The sequence below is a fragment of the Ornithorhynchus anatinus genome, unplaced genomic scaffold (genome assembly GCF_004115215.2).
Source record: "Ornithorhynchus anatinus isolate Pmale09 unplaced genomic scaffold, mOrnAna1.pri.v4 scaffold_77_arrow_ctg1, whole genome shotgun sequence".
NCBI lineage: Eukaryota > Metazoa > Chordata > Mammalia > Monotremata > Ornithorhynchidae > Ornithorhynchus > Ornithorhynchus anatinus.
Window position 1 is genome coordinate 804363 of NW_024396934.1, and position 19256 is coordinate 823618.

At 45.5% G+C, this 19256-nt stretch overlaps 1 protein-coding gene across 1 annotated transcript; it reads left to right on the plus strand.

The window, feature by feature from the left end:
- The first annotated feature begins 15153 nt into the window (after positions 1-15153).
- LOC114808956 (olfactory receptor 14A16-like) lies at positions 15154-16310 on the plus strand. The gene has a single exon (XM_029057265.2). It carries the CDS (start codon positions 15336-15338, stop codon positions 16260-16262), a length of 927 nt encoding a protein of 308 aa, XP_028913098.1. The 5' UTR covers positions 15154-15335; the 3' UTR covers positions 16263-16310.
- Positions 16311-19256: the final 2946 nt, after the last annotated feature.

Below are 19256 nucleotides of genomic sequence, written 5' to 3' on the forward strand. Positions count from 1 at the left end.
TTTATTTTTACTTTTATTTTTTATGGCATTTGTTAAGCACTTTCTATGTGCTAGCCACTGTACAATTCTCTGGGGTAGATACAAGCTAATCAGATTGGACTCAGTGGAATATGGAATATGGTTCCACATGGGGCTCACATTCTTAATCCCCATTTTATAGGTGAGGTAAATGAGGAACAGAGAATTTAAGTGACTTACCCAAGGACACACAGCAGACAAGTGGTGGAGCTCAGAGTAGAACGTAGATCCCCTTACTCCCAGGACCATGCTCTTTCCACTAGGCCATGATGATTCCAAACAAGATAATCATGTCCCATATGGGGCTCACATTTTAAGTAGGATGGAGTATAGATATTGAATCCCCATTTCGCCAATAAGGGAACTGAGGCACAGAGCAAGTGAAGTGACTTGCCCAACATCACAGAGCAGGTAAGTGGCAGAGCCAGGAGTAGTCCATCAGTCAATCATATTTATTGAGCACTTACTGTGTGCAGAACACTGTACTAAGCACTTGGGAGAGTACAAAATAACAGTGTAACAGACACATTCCCTGCCCACAATGAGCTTATGGTCTAGAGGTGGGGAATAAGGGAATGCTGGGGGGGCGGGTGAGGAATAGAATCCAGTTCCTCTGACTCCCAAGCCCGTGCTCTTACCACTATTCCACATTAGTTATAAAGTACATATTTTGTGCTGAACACTCTACTAAGCACTTGGGAGTATTAATTAAGGTGAGGTGGGAGAACAGGGTGGATAGGTAAGAGGGAAAAGAATGATGGAGTAATTTAAATCAAAAGTCAGGAATTTCTGCTGGATTTGGAGGTGTGTGAGTCACCATTAAGGAGGAGGTGCAATATATGCAGAAAGATGCTATAAAAAGATGATCTGAGCAGCTGAGTTACGCAGTAACAGGGGAGATTGAACAATTTCAGACTAAGTAGAAAACTGATACAGTATTCTAGCTGGGGTATGGCTAGTGTCCAGATCTGGGTGGTGACCATTTGGATGGGAAGTAAGGGGTGGATCTAGGAAGTATTGGGGAGGAAAAACTTACTGGTTATGACAGTGGCTGGGATGCGAGAGTTGAAGAGGGAGAAATCAAATGTAATGTCAAGGTTGCAGTCTTCTGAGACAGGAAGGAAGGGGTTGTTGTCAACTGTGCTGGGAAAGCTGGGTGGAGGAGATGATCTGGGAGGGAAGATGAGGAGTTCAGTTTCTTCTTTTTTTAATGGTATTTGTTAAGCCTTTACTAAATGCCCAGCTCTGCTACTCTTAATCCCCATTTTACAGGTGAGATAACTGAGGCACAGAAAAGTGAAATGACTTGGGATGGGGATTGAGTCCAACCTGATAAAGTTGAATCTACTCCAATGCTTAGAACTGTGCTTGACATAGAGTAAGTGCTTAACAAAATCCTTTTTTTTTTAAAAAGTAGGATTTGAGGAAGGCTCTGAAGGCAGGGAGAAAAGATATATGTGGGGAAGGCATTCTAGGCAGGTGAAATAGGAAGCAGAAGCAATGGAAAGAGCATGAACCTGGGAGTCAGAGGACCTGGGTTCTAATCCTGACTCCACCATTTGCTTAGTTTGTGACTTTGAACAAGTCACTCAGTTTTTCTGTGCCTTCGTTTCCTCATGTATACAATAGGGATTCAATACCCATTCTCCCTCCTACTTAGACTGTTAACCCCTCGTGGGACAGGGACTGTGTCCTACCTAGTTTTCCTGTATTGTAAGTGCACATGGTAAGTGCATATGGTGCACATGTAAGTGCACATGATGCACATCTATTGTAAGTGCACATGGTGAGCACTTACCATGATAATAATAATTATGATTATTATTGCTTGGTTTCTCCTCTCAGATGTAGGGTTAAGTCCTCTGCTCACCAAACTGATCCTATTGTCCCTATAAAGAGAGGGTACTACTGTGTACTCAGAAGGCACAGAATAAATACCATTGCAGTAGAAACAATACTGTTATTATTGATCCATCCTGGATTTTCCACCCAGGTAGTCTAAGGGTTTGTCACTCTCCTTCCCCAATCCAGAAAATCTCCCGGGCTCTCTCCCTATCTGTCACTTTTCCCCTTATGCTAAATTGGTTTCTCCTACTCTTTTTCCTTTCCTTTGTCCTCCCTCTCTGGCTTGGAATTTCCTCCCCCTCAATAATTATAATAATAATGATAATAATACTAGTAAAGAGCTTACTATGTGCTAAGCACTGTTCTAAACTCTGGGGTTAACAAATTAACAAGGTAGGACACAATCCCTGTCCCCCAGAGGTTCACACTCTTAATCCCCAATTTTTACAGATGAGGTAACTGAGGAACAGAGAAGTGAAGTGATTTGCCCAAGGTCACACAGCAGACAAGTGGTGGAGCCAGATTAACACCTATGACCTTTTGACTCCCAGGCTCGTGCTCTATTCACTACACCATGCTGCTTCTCCTGCATATACACCTCACCACTATTCTCCCCAATTTCAAAGTCTTATTTAAGAACACATCTCCAAAAGGCCTAGTCCAATTAAGCCCTCTTTCACCTGATTTCCACTCCCTTTTGAGTCACCCTCGCACTTGGATTTGTACCCTGTATACACCCCACCTTCAGCCCCACATGAATTATGTTCATAATCATAATTTATTCATATTAATATCTGCCTCCTTCTGTAGAGTGTAAGCTCCTTGTGGGAAAGAAATGTATCTGTTTATTGTTATATTGTACTGTTCCCAGTACAGTACAGTGCTCTGCACACAGTAAGCACTCAATAAGTATGATGGACTGGCTGACTGTTGTATTGTACTCTCCCAAGAGCTTAGTACCATGCTCTGCACACAGTAAGTTCTCGATAAATACCATTCACAGATTGATTGATTGATTGATTGATTGATCAACCATCTAGACTGTAAACTCATCTTTAGCCACCCTACTTCCATATCTGACTGTTTCCTGACATAATCTCAAATCTACTTCAGCACTTAACACTGGTGCAGAGTAAGTGGTTAATAAATACAATATCTAACTAAATAACTGAACTATTGCTTTTCTGGTCCTCTCAGTTCTTCTAGCTTGTTTCCCTCTCTCTCTCATCCCCTGACCATCTTTCCTAGCGCTCCCAGCTTCCTCATTCCATGGCTTCTTGAACTTGAGAAGCAGCATGGTCTAGTGGATAGATTACGAGTCTAAGAAACAAAGGACCTGGGCTCTAATCCCAGCTCCACCACTTGTCTGTTGTGTAACCTCGGGCAAACCACTTAACTTCTCTGGGACTCAGTTAAAGCTGTGTGCCTCGTTTAGGACTAGCTTGTATCTGCCCCAGAGCTTAGTACAGTTCCTTGCACATAGTAAGAGCTTAACAAATGCCATAACCACCTCCCAACCAAAAATAAATAAATAAATGAAAAGCCAGAAAAGACTGCAGGCTCACTGTGGGCAAGGATCTTATCCACCCACTCTACATTGTTGTAGTCTCCCAGGCACTCAGTACAGTTCTCTGCACACAGAGAACATTCAATTCAATAAATATCTTGCTGGATTTCTTCATCAAGCAAGGCAGAGAAGCTTGCCGGGGAGAGATTTATGCAGCAAGTAGTGATGCCAGGACTGGAACTATTTTCCTCCTCTTTCTCTGGATTCCCTGGACCCAGTTAACCATCTCTTCTCCAAACCCCTGCAACATCAAGATGAACTGCATCAGTCCCAGGTTTGAAGGGCACAACCTCCACTTGTCTAGGATGCCTCCTTTTGCTCATCAATGTGTTGGAGTTCCAGGAGAAGCTGGAAAAGCTTCTTCATGAGGACAAGTTTCCCAGGATACCTTGCCAAGATATCTCCATTTTTCCCTAAAGAAAAGCAGTCATTGTGTCACAGAATGAGCTGAGTACCCCGGTGTCTCCAGTGCTTTCTTGCCCTGTGTCTCCTGAGGCTCCACATGGAATAATTGTTCTTCCCCAAGTGATTTCCTCCTGGGGTCTGCTAATCCATCCCAGTGAGCTGACATAATGGCCTAATGTCAAGAGGCAGAACTGTTCTAGTCTCACCTCTGCCTTTTGTTGCCTTGGGGACCTTGAGCAACTCACTTAATGTCTCTGAACCTCCATTTCAATCAATCAATGGCATTTATTATTATTATCATTACTAGTAATCACGATAATAATAATAATCTTTGTTTAGCTTTCCCTACATGCCAGGCACTGTATAATAATAACAGTAATGTTTGTTGAACATTTATAATGTGCCAGGCACTGTTCTAAGCACTAGGGTTAATATAAGCTACTCAGGTTGGACATAGTCCCTGTCCCACATAGGGCTCACAGTCTTAATCCCCATTTTTACAGATGAGGGAACTGAGGCCCAGAGAAGTAAAGTGACTTGCCCAGGGTCACACAATAGACAAATGGCAGATCCAGATTAGAACCTAGTTCATTCTGACTCCCAGGCCCAGGCTCTAGGGACAAGGCCACACTGCTTCTCAATTTATTAATAATAATAATGGTATTTGTTAAGTGCTTACTATGTGCAAGGCACTGTACTAAGCACTGGGGTAGAGACAAGGTAATCGGGATGGACATAGTCCCCGTCCCACATAGGGCTCACGGTCTTAATCCTCTTTTTACAGATGAGGGAACTAAGGCACAGAGAAGTTATGTTACTTACCCAAGGTCATACAGCAGACAAGTGATGGAGTCGGAATTAGAACCCAGGTCCTTCTGCTTCCCAGGCCCATGCTCTTTTTCCACTAGGCTATGCTAATTCTCATGCTGCATGGGCTTGGGAGTCAGAAGGACCTGGGTTCTCTCTGCTGACGCCTTGCACACACACATCCTGCCTCTGGCCTGGAATGTCCTCTACCTTCATATATGACATATGATCACTCTCCCCAACTCTGGTATACTGTACTCCCTCAAGGGCTTAGTACAGTGTTCTGCACCCAGTAAGTGCCCCATAAAGACCAGTGATTGATTAGGTGATTTTTTTTGCCTTCCCTGGTGGCCAGTCTTCCCTTTCCTTTCTCTCATTTCCCCTCCACCGACTTCCCTGACTATGCTGGCCATCTGTCCTATTTCCAACTGAACAGTGTGGATCTCATGCAGTTATCATTACTATCATCAATGGTATTCAATGAGTGCTTACTGTGCGCAGAGCACTGTATGAAGCACTTGGAAGAGAACAATACAATAGAGTTGGTAGATACACTCCTGCCTACAGTGAGCTTACAGTCTATAGGGGGAAACTTCTCTTCAAATTCCATGGAATTGTCTGTCATAAGATCATTCTGGTTACATCTATCCCTAGAGTTAACTTGGTGAAGATATGGAAGTGGTTTCCAATTGCCTTCTAGCACACAGTAAAAGCTTGAGTCTCTGCGTTGTCTTTGATCAACGCTTTAATCACTTGATCATCCGCCTTTGACTCTTTCCCACGTCACTGCTGCTTAGCACAGGTGAAGCGACTTTGTTGCTTTGTCTTAGACCTTTCCATTATGGATAACCCTATATGGCATAGCTCTAAGCTTCATCAGCCAACACAAACTCTCCTGCCACAATAAGATAGGAGAGATGGGGGAGACATATATTATCAATCAATGGCATTTATTGGGGGCTTACTGTGTGCAGAACACTGTATAAAGAGCTTAGAAGAGTACAATACAACAGAGTTGGTAGACACATTCCCTGCCAATAGCGAGCTTGTGGTAGAGAGGGAGACAGGCATTAATTTATTAATCAATCAGTGGTATTTGTTGAGCACTAACTGTGTGCAGAACATTTTTTGAAGTTCTTGGAAGAGTACCATAAAAGAGTGTTGACAATGATAATAACAATTATTATGGTGGTTTTTGTTAAATGCTTACTATGTGCCAAGCACTGTTCTGAACAATGGGGTAGATACAAGACAATCAGGTTGTCCCATATAGGACTAATAGTCTTAATCCCCATTTTACAGACGAGGTAGCTGAGTCACAGATAAGTTAAGTAGCTTGCCCAAGGTTAAATAGCAGACAAGTGACAGAGTCAGGATTAGAACCCACGTCCTGTCTCCCAAGTCCATGCTCTTTCCACTAAGCCATGTTGCCTTCCTAACTCCCTGCCCACAACGAATTTATAATCTAGAAATGATTTTACAGTCTAGTCCAGCCCCTGTCTGGTGCGGAGACAATGGTGAGGGAGATGGAGATGTCTTAATGGGGATGGGCAAGAGAGAGGACCTGGGATATTGGAGAGGGAGATTGTGAGCCACCAGACCAAGGAAGACTGTTCCTTATCAAACACCCCATCATCGTGTGACCTTGGCTAAACCACTTAACTTCTCTATGCCTCAGTTACCTCAACTGTAAAATGGGGATTAGGACTGTGAGCCGCACGTGGGACAACTTGATTACCTTATGTTTACCCCAGCACTTAGAGTAGTTCTTGGCACATAGTAATAATAATAATAACAATGGCACTTGTTAAATGTTTACTATGTGCAAAGCACTGTTCTAAGCACTGGAGAGGATACAAGGTATCAGGTTGTCCCACGTGGGACTCACAGACTTAATCCCCATTTTACAGATGTGGTAACTGAAGCACAGAGAAGTTAAGTGACTTGCCCTAAGCCACACAGCTGGATTTGAACCCATGATCTCCGACTCCCAAGCCCGTGCTCTTTCCATTGAGCCACACAGTAAGTGCTTAACAAATACCACAATTTCCTCCTTTGTGTGGCTCCCTGACCCACTCTAACACTGACCCCAACCACCTGAATCTAGCCCTGTCTGGGGAGTCAGGGCGATTGGATGGTGAAGCAAAGGGCTTTGAGAGGTGGATGAAAGTGCTCGAGGCAGCAGAGAGCAAAACAAGGGGTAGAAAAGAGTGGGGCTGAAGGAGGGCTGATGGTTGTGGACAACACTGAGCATTAGTCAACAGGAGTGACTGACTCTTGCATTCTTACTTTCTGGGAGTGGATTAAAAGTGGATCTTTGAGATAAAAATCAGGCTATCTTTGCTTTGGGTAAAGGAAATATGGAATAAGCAAAAAAACGAACAATAAAACCAATGACCAAAGCCTAGGTCATACCCTGGGGTATTTATGCTGGTACAGAACAGTGTTCAGGCAAATTCAGCTTGGCCAACCAAGGGCACACATAATTACTGGATACACAAACATATGTGACCGAGTGTGTTATATAATCAGAATGCAACATAACTTAAGGACCCCAAATCAAAACATATTCCCATTGAGGTCTCTGACCACCTCCATTCCTCCAAAACTGGTATGCTTCCCCTAAGCACACATGTGGCTTCTGGGCAATGTCCCCCATCAGCAGTTACCAAGTTTGGAGCAGAGAGGGGAGCCTGGCATTCAAAATAAAAACACCAGACTGCACACAGACTAGGGGAAACCCAGACTATTCAGTGTCAAATCATCCTCTAGGACCACATGGGTGCAGAGGTATCACAAGTGGTACAGTCTGAGCCCAGAAGAATCTCAGGGATGATGTCACCAACAGGCTCCGGAGTCTCCAGGTAACGAGATCTCTCAGGCAGAGTTCAGAGTTGGTCCTCCCCCCACCCCCACCCTGCCTGGAACAGTGGCTGCTTTAAGGGCACTGCGGGGTCATCGGGGGACCATTAAGGACAGGTTACCTCAAAGTGCTTTTCCTGTCACAGCCACCACTGTGCAAGAGAAGACAAGGAGAGGTGAGCATCCAGAATCAGTAGGGACCCCTAACCCTAGATGGTTCCAGTGAGTTGAAGCGGGGAGACTGGCGGCAAAAACAGATGAGAAAATTAATCTGTCCAATTTCTTCACCTCAAAGTGATATTTTTGTTGGCACATTTATTAAGGGTTTACTATGAGCCAATGGTTGGGGCAGATACAGGATCATCAGAACAGACCTTGTGCCAATCAGGGCTCAAGAGCTAAGTGAAAGGGAAAGAGCAGGGGCTCTATCCCCATTCTACAGAGAAGGAAATTGAGACCCAGAGAGTTAAGTGAGTCATCCAAAGACTGCCACTGGCAGAGCTGGGACCAGAACCCAGGTCCTTTAGTCTTACAACTAACCCAAGCTATCTCCAAGGTAAAGAGATCTCTCCTAAGGAAAATCTAAGACCTTTTCTTTGAGGTGGTTATTTCATCATCTTCATCAGTGGTATTTATGGAGCGCTGACTTTGTGCAGAGCACTGTACTAAGTGCTCAGGGAGGGTACAGTACAACAGACATGGTAGACCCGTTCCCTGACCTCTGCTCCCTCTAATAATAATAATAATAATTATTATTATTACACCTCCCTTCACCTCTTCTCAGCTAAGCCCTCTTTCCCCCCTTTCCCTCTGCTCCTCCCCCTCTCCTTTCCCATCCCCTCAGCACTGTACTCGTCCGCTCAACTGTGTATATTTTCATTACCTTATTTATTTTGTTAATGAGATGTACATCACCTTGATTCTACCTATTTGCTATTGTTTTAATGAGATGTTCATCCCCTTGATCCTATTTATTGCTATTGTTCTTGTCTTTCTGTCTCCCCCGATTAGATTGCTGTAAATATTCTTATATTCATAAGAATTCATTTTATTTTAACATTGCTGTAAGTATTCTTATATTAATCTCAACTTTCAAAATGTAACCTTCCTGTCGGCAGGCAGGGCACCACTTTTTTCTTCTACTTCCCAAGTGCATAATGCATTTCCCCACACCAAATCCACACTTAATAAATGTTGCTACTGCTACTACTCTCTCCTCTGACTAGACACCTTATGGTGGCAGAAGAGTTTGCGTGAGCTGATGAAGCTTAGAGCTATGCCATAGGAGGTTACCCATAATGGAAAAGTTGGAGCCGGGGCATCAAAGTCAAGTCACCTGTGCTGGGCAGCAGTGGCATGGGAAAGAGTCAAAAGCAGATGATCGAGTTATCAGAACATTGAACAAAGTTGACGGCAGAGACTGAAGCTTTAACTGTGTAGAAGAAGGAAATGGTAAACCACTTCCGTATCTTTACCAATAAAATTCTATGGATACATGTTACCTTTATGGCAGAAGGTGGGATGCTTTGGAGCAGGTGTGTCCAAGGAGTCACTTTGGGTCAGAAACAATTTGACAACTATTGAAGAAGAATTCTGCTACTACTACTACCATTTCTATGACTACTACTGCTACTGCTGCTGCTATTACTACTACTACTATTACTACTATACTATTACTACTACAACTATTACTATCATTATTACTACTATTATTACTTGGATTTGCACCTTTTATTGACCCCGCCCTTAGCCCCGAAACAGTAATGTACATATCCGCAATTTATTCATATTAATGTCTGTCCTCTCTTCTGGACTGTAAGCTCCTTGTGGGCAGGGAGCTCTGTTATATACAGTACTCTCCCAAACATTGTTCTGAACACACAGTAAGAGAGCAATAAATACAATTGATTGATTACTACTACTATCACTACCACTACTGCTGCTACTACTAGTAGTATACTACTAATACTGTCGCTACTACTGCTGTTCTACTGTTGCTACTACTAGGCTATCACTATTACTACTGCTGCTGCTGCTACTATATTACTACTGCATTTTTATGGTATGTCATTCAAGCATTCAATTGTATTTATTGAGCCCTTCCTATGTGCAGAGCACTATACTGAGTACTAATATAACAATAAACAGACACATTTCCTGCCCGCAACAAGCTTATGAGTACTGAGTATTCAGGAGTGCTAAATACAGGGCCCTGCATACAGTAAGCACTCAATAAATACCACTGATTGATTGCTGGATTGATGGCTATCTCCTCCTCCAGACTGTAAGCTCCTTAATAATAATGTTGGTATTTGTTAAGCGCTTACTATGTGCAGAGCACTGTTCTAGGCGCTGGGGTAGACACAGGGGAATCAGGTCGTCCCACGTGGGGCTCACAGTCTTAATCCCCATTTTCCAGATGAGGGAACTGAGGCACCGAGAAGTGAAGTGACTCGCCCACAGTCACACAGCTGACAAGTGGCAGAGCGGGGATTCGAACTCATGAGCCCTGACTCCAAAGCCCGTGCTCTTTCCACTGCGCCACGCTGAAGGGAACGTGTCTCCCAGTTCTGTTATACTGTACTCTCCCAAGCACTTAGTACAGTGCTCTGCACAGAGCAGGTGCTCAATAAATACCTTAATTGTTTGACTGATTAGTTTAGTGGGCAGAGAATGTATCTACCAAGCAGTGTGGCCTAGTTGATAGAGCATAGGCCTGGGAGTCAGAAGGACCTGGGTTCTTAACCCAGGTCTTTCATTTGTCTGCTGGGTTACCTTGGATGAATCATGTAACTTCTCTGTGTCTCAATTTCCTCAACCCTAAAAAGGGGGTGAAACGCTTAGACTGTGAGCCCCATGTGGGACAGGGACTGTATCTGACCTGATAAACTTGTATCTTCTCCAGTGCTTAAAACAGTGCTTGACATGTGGCTTAGTGGAAAGAGCACGGGGTTGGGAGTCAGAAGTCGTGGGTTCTAATCCCAACTCCGCCACTTGTCAGTTGTGTGACCTTGGGCAAGTCACTTAACTTCTCTGTGCCTCAGTTACCTTATCTTATCTGGGGTGCAGCTTGGCTTTCCGGCTCCCAGACAACATCCTCGCCTGCCTCTGGAACTCCAGCCCCATCTCTGCAGGGTGTCCAGGAGTCCTGGGTGGGAGACAGCAGCAAGACCAGCCAGAGAGGAATGTCCAGAGCTAGATGCCATCCCTTTGACCAGTTCCTGCAGCTGCTGTTGCTGCAGCTACATCACTGCATGCATGACCTTCAGGTCTGCCCTCGCCATCCAGGAGAGGTCTGTGGACAGGGTCACTGACTGGAGCTTTCCCCCTGGACTGGCTAGAGGCATGAGGCTGGGGTCAAGGCCCAAGAGCAGCGTGGGGGGAGAGGGGGTGGTGTGGGGAGGTAACACTACCTGGGCAGAGGCACAGTTTTGTTTTAGCTGTGGAAGAAGGTGTCAATGGGGAGAGGGGAGAGGAGGGAAAACGAGGAGAGGAGAGGAAAGAGGAGGAGAGTAAATGGAGGTGAGGGGCAGAGAGAGGAAAAGAGAAGAGGAGAGGAGAGAGGAGAGGACAGGAGGGGAGAAGAGGAGGGCAGAGTGAAGGAGAGGGGAGAGGAGAAGATAGGAGAGGAGTTGAGGAGAATTGTTATTTGTTGCCGAATTGTACTTTCCAAGCACTTAGTACAGTGCTCTGAACACAGTAAGTGCTCAGTAAATACGATTGAATGAATGAATGAATGAATGAATGAGAACCAAGGAGAGGAGGAGAGGAAAGAAGGGAAATCGGAGGAGGAGAGGGAGGAAAGAAGAGAAGGGGAGGAGATGGGAAGGGAGGGGACAAGAGGAGAGAGGAGGAAAGAGGAGAGGAGAGGAGAGAGGGAAGGGGAAAGGAGGAGAAGAGGTAAGGATAAGAGGAGAGGAAATGAGGGCAGAAGAGGAGGAGAGAAGAGGGGTGGGGGAGTGGAGGCAGGAGAGGGGAGAAGATAGGAGAGGAGGTGAGGAGAAGAGAGTAGAGAAGGAGGGAAGAGGAGAGGAGAGGAAAGGAAGGGAGGAAAGGAGAGGGGAGAGGAAAGAAGAGGAGAGGGGAGAGAAGAAAAAAGAGAGAATAGGGGAGGAGAGGGAAGGGGAGAAGAGGAGAGAAGGCAAGGATAAGAGGAGAGAGGAGAGGGGAGGGAAGAGGAAAGGAGAGAAGGGGAGGAGATGGAATTCAATTCAGTTCAATCGTATTTATTGAGCACTTACTGTGTGCAGAGCACTTTTCTAAGCTCTTGGGAGAGTACAACAATAAACAGACACATTCCCTGCCCATAACAAGCTTACAGTCTAGAATGGGGGACAGACATTAATATAAATAAATGAATTACATATATGTGCATAAGTGCTGTGGGGGCTGGGAAGGGGGAAGAATAAAGGGAGAAAGTCAGGATGATGCAGAAGGGAGTGGCAGAAGATGAAGTGGGGAGTGCTTAGTCAGGGAAGGCCTCTTGGAGGAGATGTGCCTTCAATAAGGCTTTCAAGGCGAGGAGAGTAATTGTCTGTCGGATTTGAGGAGGGAGGGCGTTCCAGGCCAGAGGCAGGATGAGGGCGAGGGATTAGTGGCAAAATAGATGAGATTGAGGTACAGTGAGAAAGTTAGAATTAGAGGAGCTATACGTGTGGGCTGGGTAGTAGTAGGAGAGTAGCAAGGTGAGGTAGGAGGGAGCATGGTGACTGAGTGCTTTAAAGCCAATGGTGAGGACTTTTTGTTTGATGCAGAGATGGATGGACAACCACTGGTGTTCTCTGAGGAATGAGGTGGCATGTCCTGAATGTTTTTGCAGAAAAATGATTTGGGCAGCAGAGTAAAGTAGGGTCTGGGGTGTGGAAAGATAGGAGGTTGGGAGGTCAGCAAGGAGGCTAAAGCAGTAATCCAGGCAGTATAGGATGAGTGATTGTATTAATATGGTAGCAGTATGGATGGAGAGGAAAGAGTGGATTTTAGCGATGTTGTGAAGGTGGGACCGACAGGATTTAGTGAATTGAATATGTAAATTGAGTGAGAAAGAGGAGTAAAGGATAATGCCAAGGGTATGGGCTTGTGAGACAGGAAGGATGGGGGTGCCATCTACAATGATGAGTCACAGGGAGGACAGGGTATGGGTGGGAAGATAAGGAGTTCTGTTTGGGATATGTTAAGCTTGAGGTGATGGGAGGACATCCAAGTAGAGATGTCTTGAAGGCAAGAGGAAATGCCAGACTGAAGAGAGGGAGGTAGATCAGGGCTTGGGATGTAGACTGGGGCATCATCTGCATTGAGGTGGTAGTTGAAGCCATGAGAGAGAATGAGTTTTCCAAGAAAGTGGGTGTAGATGGAGAAGAGAAGAGGTTCCAGAACTGAACCATGAGGGACCCCTATAGTAGGGACCCCTATAGTAAGGGGGTGGGAGGCAGAGGAGGAGCCCACAAAGGAGACCGAGAATGAACAGCCAGAGAGATGAGGAGAACCAGGAGAGAACAGAGTCAGTGAAGCTAAGGTTGGATAACATTTCCAGGAGAAGGGGATGGTCCACAGTGTCTAAGGCAGCCTAGACGTAGAGGAGGATTAGAATAGAGTAGTGGACATTGGATTTGGCAAGAAGGAGGTCATTGGAGACCTTTGAGAGGGCAGTTTCTGTGGAGTGAAGGGGACAGAAGCCAGGGAAGGAAGGGAAGAAGAGGGGAGAGAAGGCAAGGAGCTAAGAAGAAGAGAGGAGAGGGCAAGAACGATGAGAGGAGGGGAGATGAGTGTGTAGGAAAATGAGGATGCAAGGAAAGAAAAGAGAAAGAGACAAGATTCAACACTTTTCTACATACATATTTATTTTTTGAATATTTTATGTATCTATTAATCTGAATGCATCAGCTGTTTCCTCTTGAAGTTTTTTGGGGGGCTGCCTCCCGCCTCATCTTTGTTTTTTGTCCAGCTTTCACTGTTGTGAATTATTTTTGTCTGTGCATCTTCTCTGTTAGATGGTAAGTTCCTTGAGGGCAGAAAATGTGTATCTTGCTACTGCTGTATATCTCAAGTATTTATTTCAGTGAGAAGCCCTCAATAGGCATACAGTAAATCATCATCATTAATGGCATCTGTTGAGCAGTTACTGCATGCAGAGCACCGTACTAAGCACCTCAGAGATTACATTACAAAAGAGATGGTAGACCTGTTTCCTGCCACTGTGCCTCCTCTCCATCTCCTGCTCTGCCTTCTTGCTACCTGGGTCGTGATAGGCATGATGGCATCTTGGTACCCCTTCACCCTCTCCACCATGCCAATTCCCTGGGAACTGGGCAGTGTGAGCAGGGTGCCATCTGGAGCATAAGACAGTGCCCTTCCATATACCCTTCTTGCACCAGCCTCTCTATTTTGCAGTGAGAGAGAGAATAATGATAATAATAATGATAATAATAATGATAATAATAATAAAGGTATTGGTTAAGCACTTACTATATGCCAGGCATTATACTAAGTGCTGGGGTGGACACAAGCAAATCGGGTTGGACACAGTCCCTGTCTCACAGGGGGCTCACAGTTTCAATCCCCATTTTACATATGAGATAACAGAGGCCCAGAGAAGTTAAGTAACTTGCCCAAGGTCACACAGCAGACAAGTGGTGGAGCCGGGATTAGAAGCCCTGACCACAAAAGGGCAAGTGTCAAATCAATTTTCCAGAGACCATTCTGGTTACTCCTGATCCTCCCTATGCTCCCCCGCCAGGTCTTGTATATGTCCCCTGTAAGAATGATAATAATAATAATTGTGATATTTTTAAGTGTTTACTATGTTCCAAGCACTGAACTAAGTACTGGGGTAGATACAAGCTAATCAGGTCCCACAAGGGGCTCACAGTCTAAGTAGAAGGGAGAACAGCCATTGAATCCCTATTTTACAGATGAGGGAACTGAGGCAGAGAGAAGGGAAGTGACATGCCCAAGCTCACAGCAGGCAAGAAGTGGGGCCGGGACTAGAACCCAAGACCTTGGCTCCCAGGGCTGAGCTCTTTCCACTAGGTCATACCGCTCTTCACTGCACCCATGGTCCAATCACAGCTCCAGTAATGATGGCATTTATTAAAATTCTGAATAAGTGCCAGAGCATTGGATTAGTTGCAAGATACTCCTATCTGACACAGTCCCTGTATCACATGGGGATGCCAGGCTAAGATGATGGGAGAACAGGTTTCTTATCCCCATTTTAAGGATGAGAAAACTGAGGCCCAGAGAGGTTCTATCCAAGAGCACACAGCAGGCCATTGGCAAAGCTGGGATTAGACTGTGGCTCTCCTAAATCCCAGGACCATATGTTTATTCCATTATATGATGGCTTTCTTTCTTCCCCTGTACGTACTCTCTTTCCTTTCATTTCAAAGGAGCGGGATATCCCATGTACTAATGATGATAATAATGAAAACTGTAGTATTTGTTAAACACTGACTATGTGCCAGGCACTGTATTAAGCGAGGAGGTTGATACAAGATAATCAGGTTGGACACAGTCTATATCCCACATGCAGCTCACAGTCTTAATCCTTATTTTACCGATGAGGTAACTGAGGCCCAGAGATGTTGAGTGAGTTGCCTAATGTCACATAGCAGGAAAGGCGCAGAGGCAGGATTAGAACCCAGGTCTTTCTGACTCCCAGGACCGAGCTCTAGCCAATGGGCCACACTGCTTCTCCCCTATGCTGGGGGTGACTGCCCTCAGGCAATGCTGGAAATGTGGACGCCTCTTTCATCCTCCTCCTTAGTGTCAACATTGCCTCCATTTTCTTCCATTGTTTCTTCTTCTCTAGGCAAGCGACGAAACCTCTAGAGAAATGGCCAATCATACATTTGTGATGGAATTCTTCCTGCTGGGGTTCTCGGAGGTTCGGGAGCTACAGCTGGTCCACGCCGCGCTGTTCCTCCTGGTCTACTTGGCGGCCCTGTTGGGGAATCTCCTCATCGTTGCCATCACCGTCCTCGACCGACGCCTCCACACCCCCATGTACTTCTTCCTCAGGCACCTGTCCATCCTTGACCTCTGCTACATCTCCGTCACTGTCCCCCACTCCATCCACAATTCCCTGACTGACCGTAGATCCATCTCCTTCCTGGGCTGTGCTGCCCAACTCTATTTCTTTGCTTGTTTTGCTTCACTGGAGATCGCCCTGCTCACGGTGATGTCCTACGATCGCTACGTGGCCATTTGCCACCCGCTGCGCTATGACATCATTATGGACGGAGGGGCCTGTGGGAAGATGGCCGCCACCTCCTGGCTCAGCGGAGCTCTCTCTGGTCTCGTGCATACCGTCAACATCTTTCTCTTGCCTTTTTGTGACTCCAACGTGATCCACCAGTACTTCTGTGACATCCCCCAGCTATTAACCCTGTCCTGCTCACCCTCCATTGTGCCGGAGTTGGTTCTGATAGGCGTTAGCATCATGTTGGATTTCGGCTGCTTCCTGTTCATGGGGGTTTCCTATTTCCACATCTTGTCCACTGTACTGAGGATCCCGTCTGTGCAGGCCAGAACCAAAGCCTTCTCCACCTGCCTGCCCCATCTCGCTGTGATAGCCATATTTTTCTCCTGTGGATTTATTGCCCACTTAAAAATGCCCTCTGACTCTCCTTCAGTGCTGGACCTGCTTGTATCCGTGTTCTACACGGTATTGCCCCCTGCCCTGAACCCCCTCATCTACAGCCTGAGGAACAAAGACATGAAGGCCGCCCTGGGCAGGGTCCTCAAGGGGAAACTTCCCTGAAAAGCAAGGTGGCCTAATGGATAGAACTCAGACCTGGGTGTCAGAGGACCTGGGATTCTAATCCCAGCTCTGCCAACTGCTTGCTGTGTGACCTTGGACATTTCTCAGGGCCTCAGTTTCCTCAACTGTAAAATGGGGATTCCATACCTGTTCTCCCTCCTACTTAGACTGTGAGTCCCATGTGGGGTAGGGACTCTGTCTGACCTGATTAACTTGTGTCTACCCCAGCACTTAGATCAGTGGTTGACACATTGTAACTTCTTCCTCTTGCCTTTAAGAGATCTCTACTTGGATGTCCTCCTGTCACCTCAAGCTTAACATGTCCAAAACTGAACTCATCTTCCCACCCAAACCCTGTCCTCCCCATGACTTCCTCATCATTGTAGATGGCACCACCATCCTTCCTGTCTCACAAGCCCATACCCTTGTCATTATCCTTGACTCCTCTTTCTCACTCAACCCACATATTCAATCCATCACTAAATCCTGTCATTCATTCATTCATTCATTCAATCAATCATATTTATCTCCAGAGCGCTCTACTAAGCACTTGGGAAAGTACGATACAACAATAAACAGTGACAATCCCTGTCCGCAACGAGCTCCCACCTTCACAACATCCCTAAAATCCACGCTTTCCTCCCCATCCAAAACCACTACCACATTAATACAATCACTCATCCTATCATGCCTGGATTACTGCATCAGTCTCCTTGCTGACCTCCCAATCTCCTGTCCCTCCCCACTCCAGTCCATAGTTCACTCTGCTGGATCATTTTTCTACAAAAACATTCAGGACATGCTTCCCCACTCCTCAAGAAACTCCAGTGGTCACCCACCCACCTCTATATCAAAAAAAGATTCCCCATCATTGACTTTAAACCACTCCATCACCTTGCCCCCAACCATCTCACTTGACTACCCTCTTTCTTCAACCCAGTCCACACACTTTGCTCCTCTAGTGCTAACCGTCTCTCTGTGCCTCGCTCTGTCCTGTCTTGCTGTGGACTACTGGATCATGTCCTGCCTCTGGCCTGGAATACCCTTCCTCCTCAAATCCAACAGACAATTACTCTCCCCCCTGTTCAAAGCCTACTGAAGGCACATCTCCTCCAATAAGCCTTCCCAGACTAGACCCTCCCCTTCTTCCCCCACTCCCTTCTACTTCACCCTGACTTGCCTTTGCTCTTCCCCCTTCCCAGCCCCACAGCACTTATGTACATATCTGTAATTTATTCACTGTTATTGATGTCTGTCTCCCCTCTCTAGCCTGTAAGCTCTTTGTGGGCAGGGACGGTGTCTGTTTATTGTTGAATTGTACTTTCTCAAGTGCCTACTATAGTGCTCTGCACACAGTAAGCACTCAATAAATATGATTGAATGAATGAGTAAATGAAAAAAAACTCTGTCTTCATATTTAATTTGGGAGGCACTGAGGCCAAGTGGCAAGAGCAAGGGAGAGCCAGAAGACCCAAGTTCTAATCCTGGCTCTCCCATTAGCCTGCTGCAGGACCTCAGGCTAGCAACAGAACCTCTCTGACTCAGTTTTGTTCTCTGGAAAATGGGGATAAAACGTCTCCTCTCCCTCTCCCTTAGGTGCTGAACCCTGTGTGGAACAGGAACTGTGTCTGATTGGAGTCTTCTGCTCCTCTCTCCATAGTACCCTACTGTTATTTTTATTATTATGGCATTTGTTAAGCACTTACTCTGTGCCAAGTGCTGTACTAAGCGCTCAGGTAGATTTAAAGTAATTAAGTCAGACATAGTCCCTGTCCCATGTGGGGGTCACAGTCTAAGTAAGAGGGGAGATTGGTATTGAATCTCCATTTTACAAATGAGGAAACTGAGTCACAGAACTGTCGTATATGGGATTCACAGTCTAATAATAACAAAAATGATGGTAATAAATACTATTACCATGACTTCTGGTATTATTCCAATGCAGTGCTTTGGCACAGAGTAATGGTTTATTAACAATGCCATTAGTAATAGTCCTTATGATAATTGTCATCATTATTGAAGTTACTGTGCATCCTGAAAAATGTCTTTATTTTCCTTCAGAATCTGTTATCTCCTTTTTCTATTCACTCCCTTCAAGGATACAACCAGGTAGTTGGTTATCCATTCTGATTCCTCAGGCTTTGAGTCCTAAACAAGCTTCAAGGGCCAGGATATGTATTTATAGACATGGAAAATTGATATGGGTTTCTGCAGCATGGTGTATTGGATAGAGCATGGGCCTGGGAGCCTGAAGGTGATGGGTTCTAATCACAGCTCCGCCACTTGTCTGCTGTGTGACCTTGAGCTTAGCTTAGCTTCTCTGTGCTTCAGATAGCTCATCCTTAAAATGGGGATTGAGCCCCACATGAGACAGGGACTGTGTCTTACCCGATTTGCTTTTCTCCACCTCAGTGCTTGGTGCTTACCTGACACATAGTAAGTACTTAAATACAATAATTATTATTAGTATTATTACTTCACTCATGACTACTTCTGATCTCACCCCTTTTCCTCCCCACAGATTAGAATGCTGTGTGGACTAAAGAAGCAGCATGGCTGAGTGGAAAGGATCAGAGGACCTGGGTTCTAATTCTGGCTCTTCTTAATTGCTTGCTGTGTGACCTTGGGCATGTCACTTCACTTCTCTGTGCCTCAGTTATCTCATCTGTAAAATGGGGATTTAATTCCTGTTCTCCCATCTACTCCATGCTCCTCTTTCCCACATGCCTAGACCCTCCAGAAACTCTCCCAAGGAAGTGGAATTCTGTGTCCCTTCCTCCTATGGGAATCAATTAATCTATCGTAATTATCGAATGCTTACTGTGTGCAGAGGATGGTACTAAGCACTTGGGAGAGGACAATGCAACAGAATTGGTGGACACATTCCCTGCCCACAACAAGCTTACAGTCTACAGAGAAGAAAGTGCTCTCTCTTTGCAGCACTGTTCATCTCCCCAAACTGGCCCTCAGGAGCTGCTACCAAGATCCCTGAAT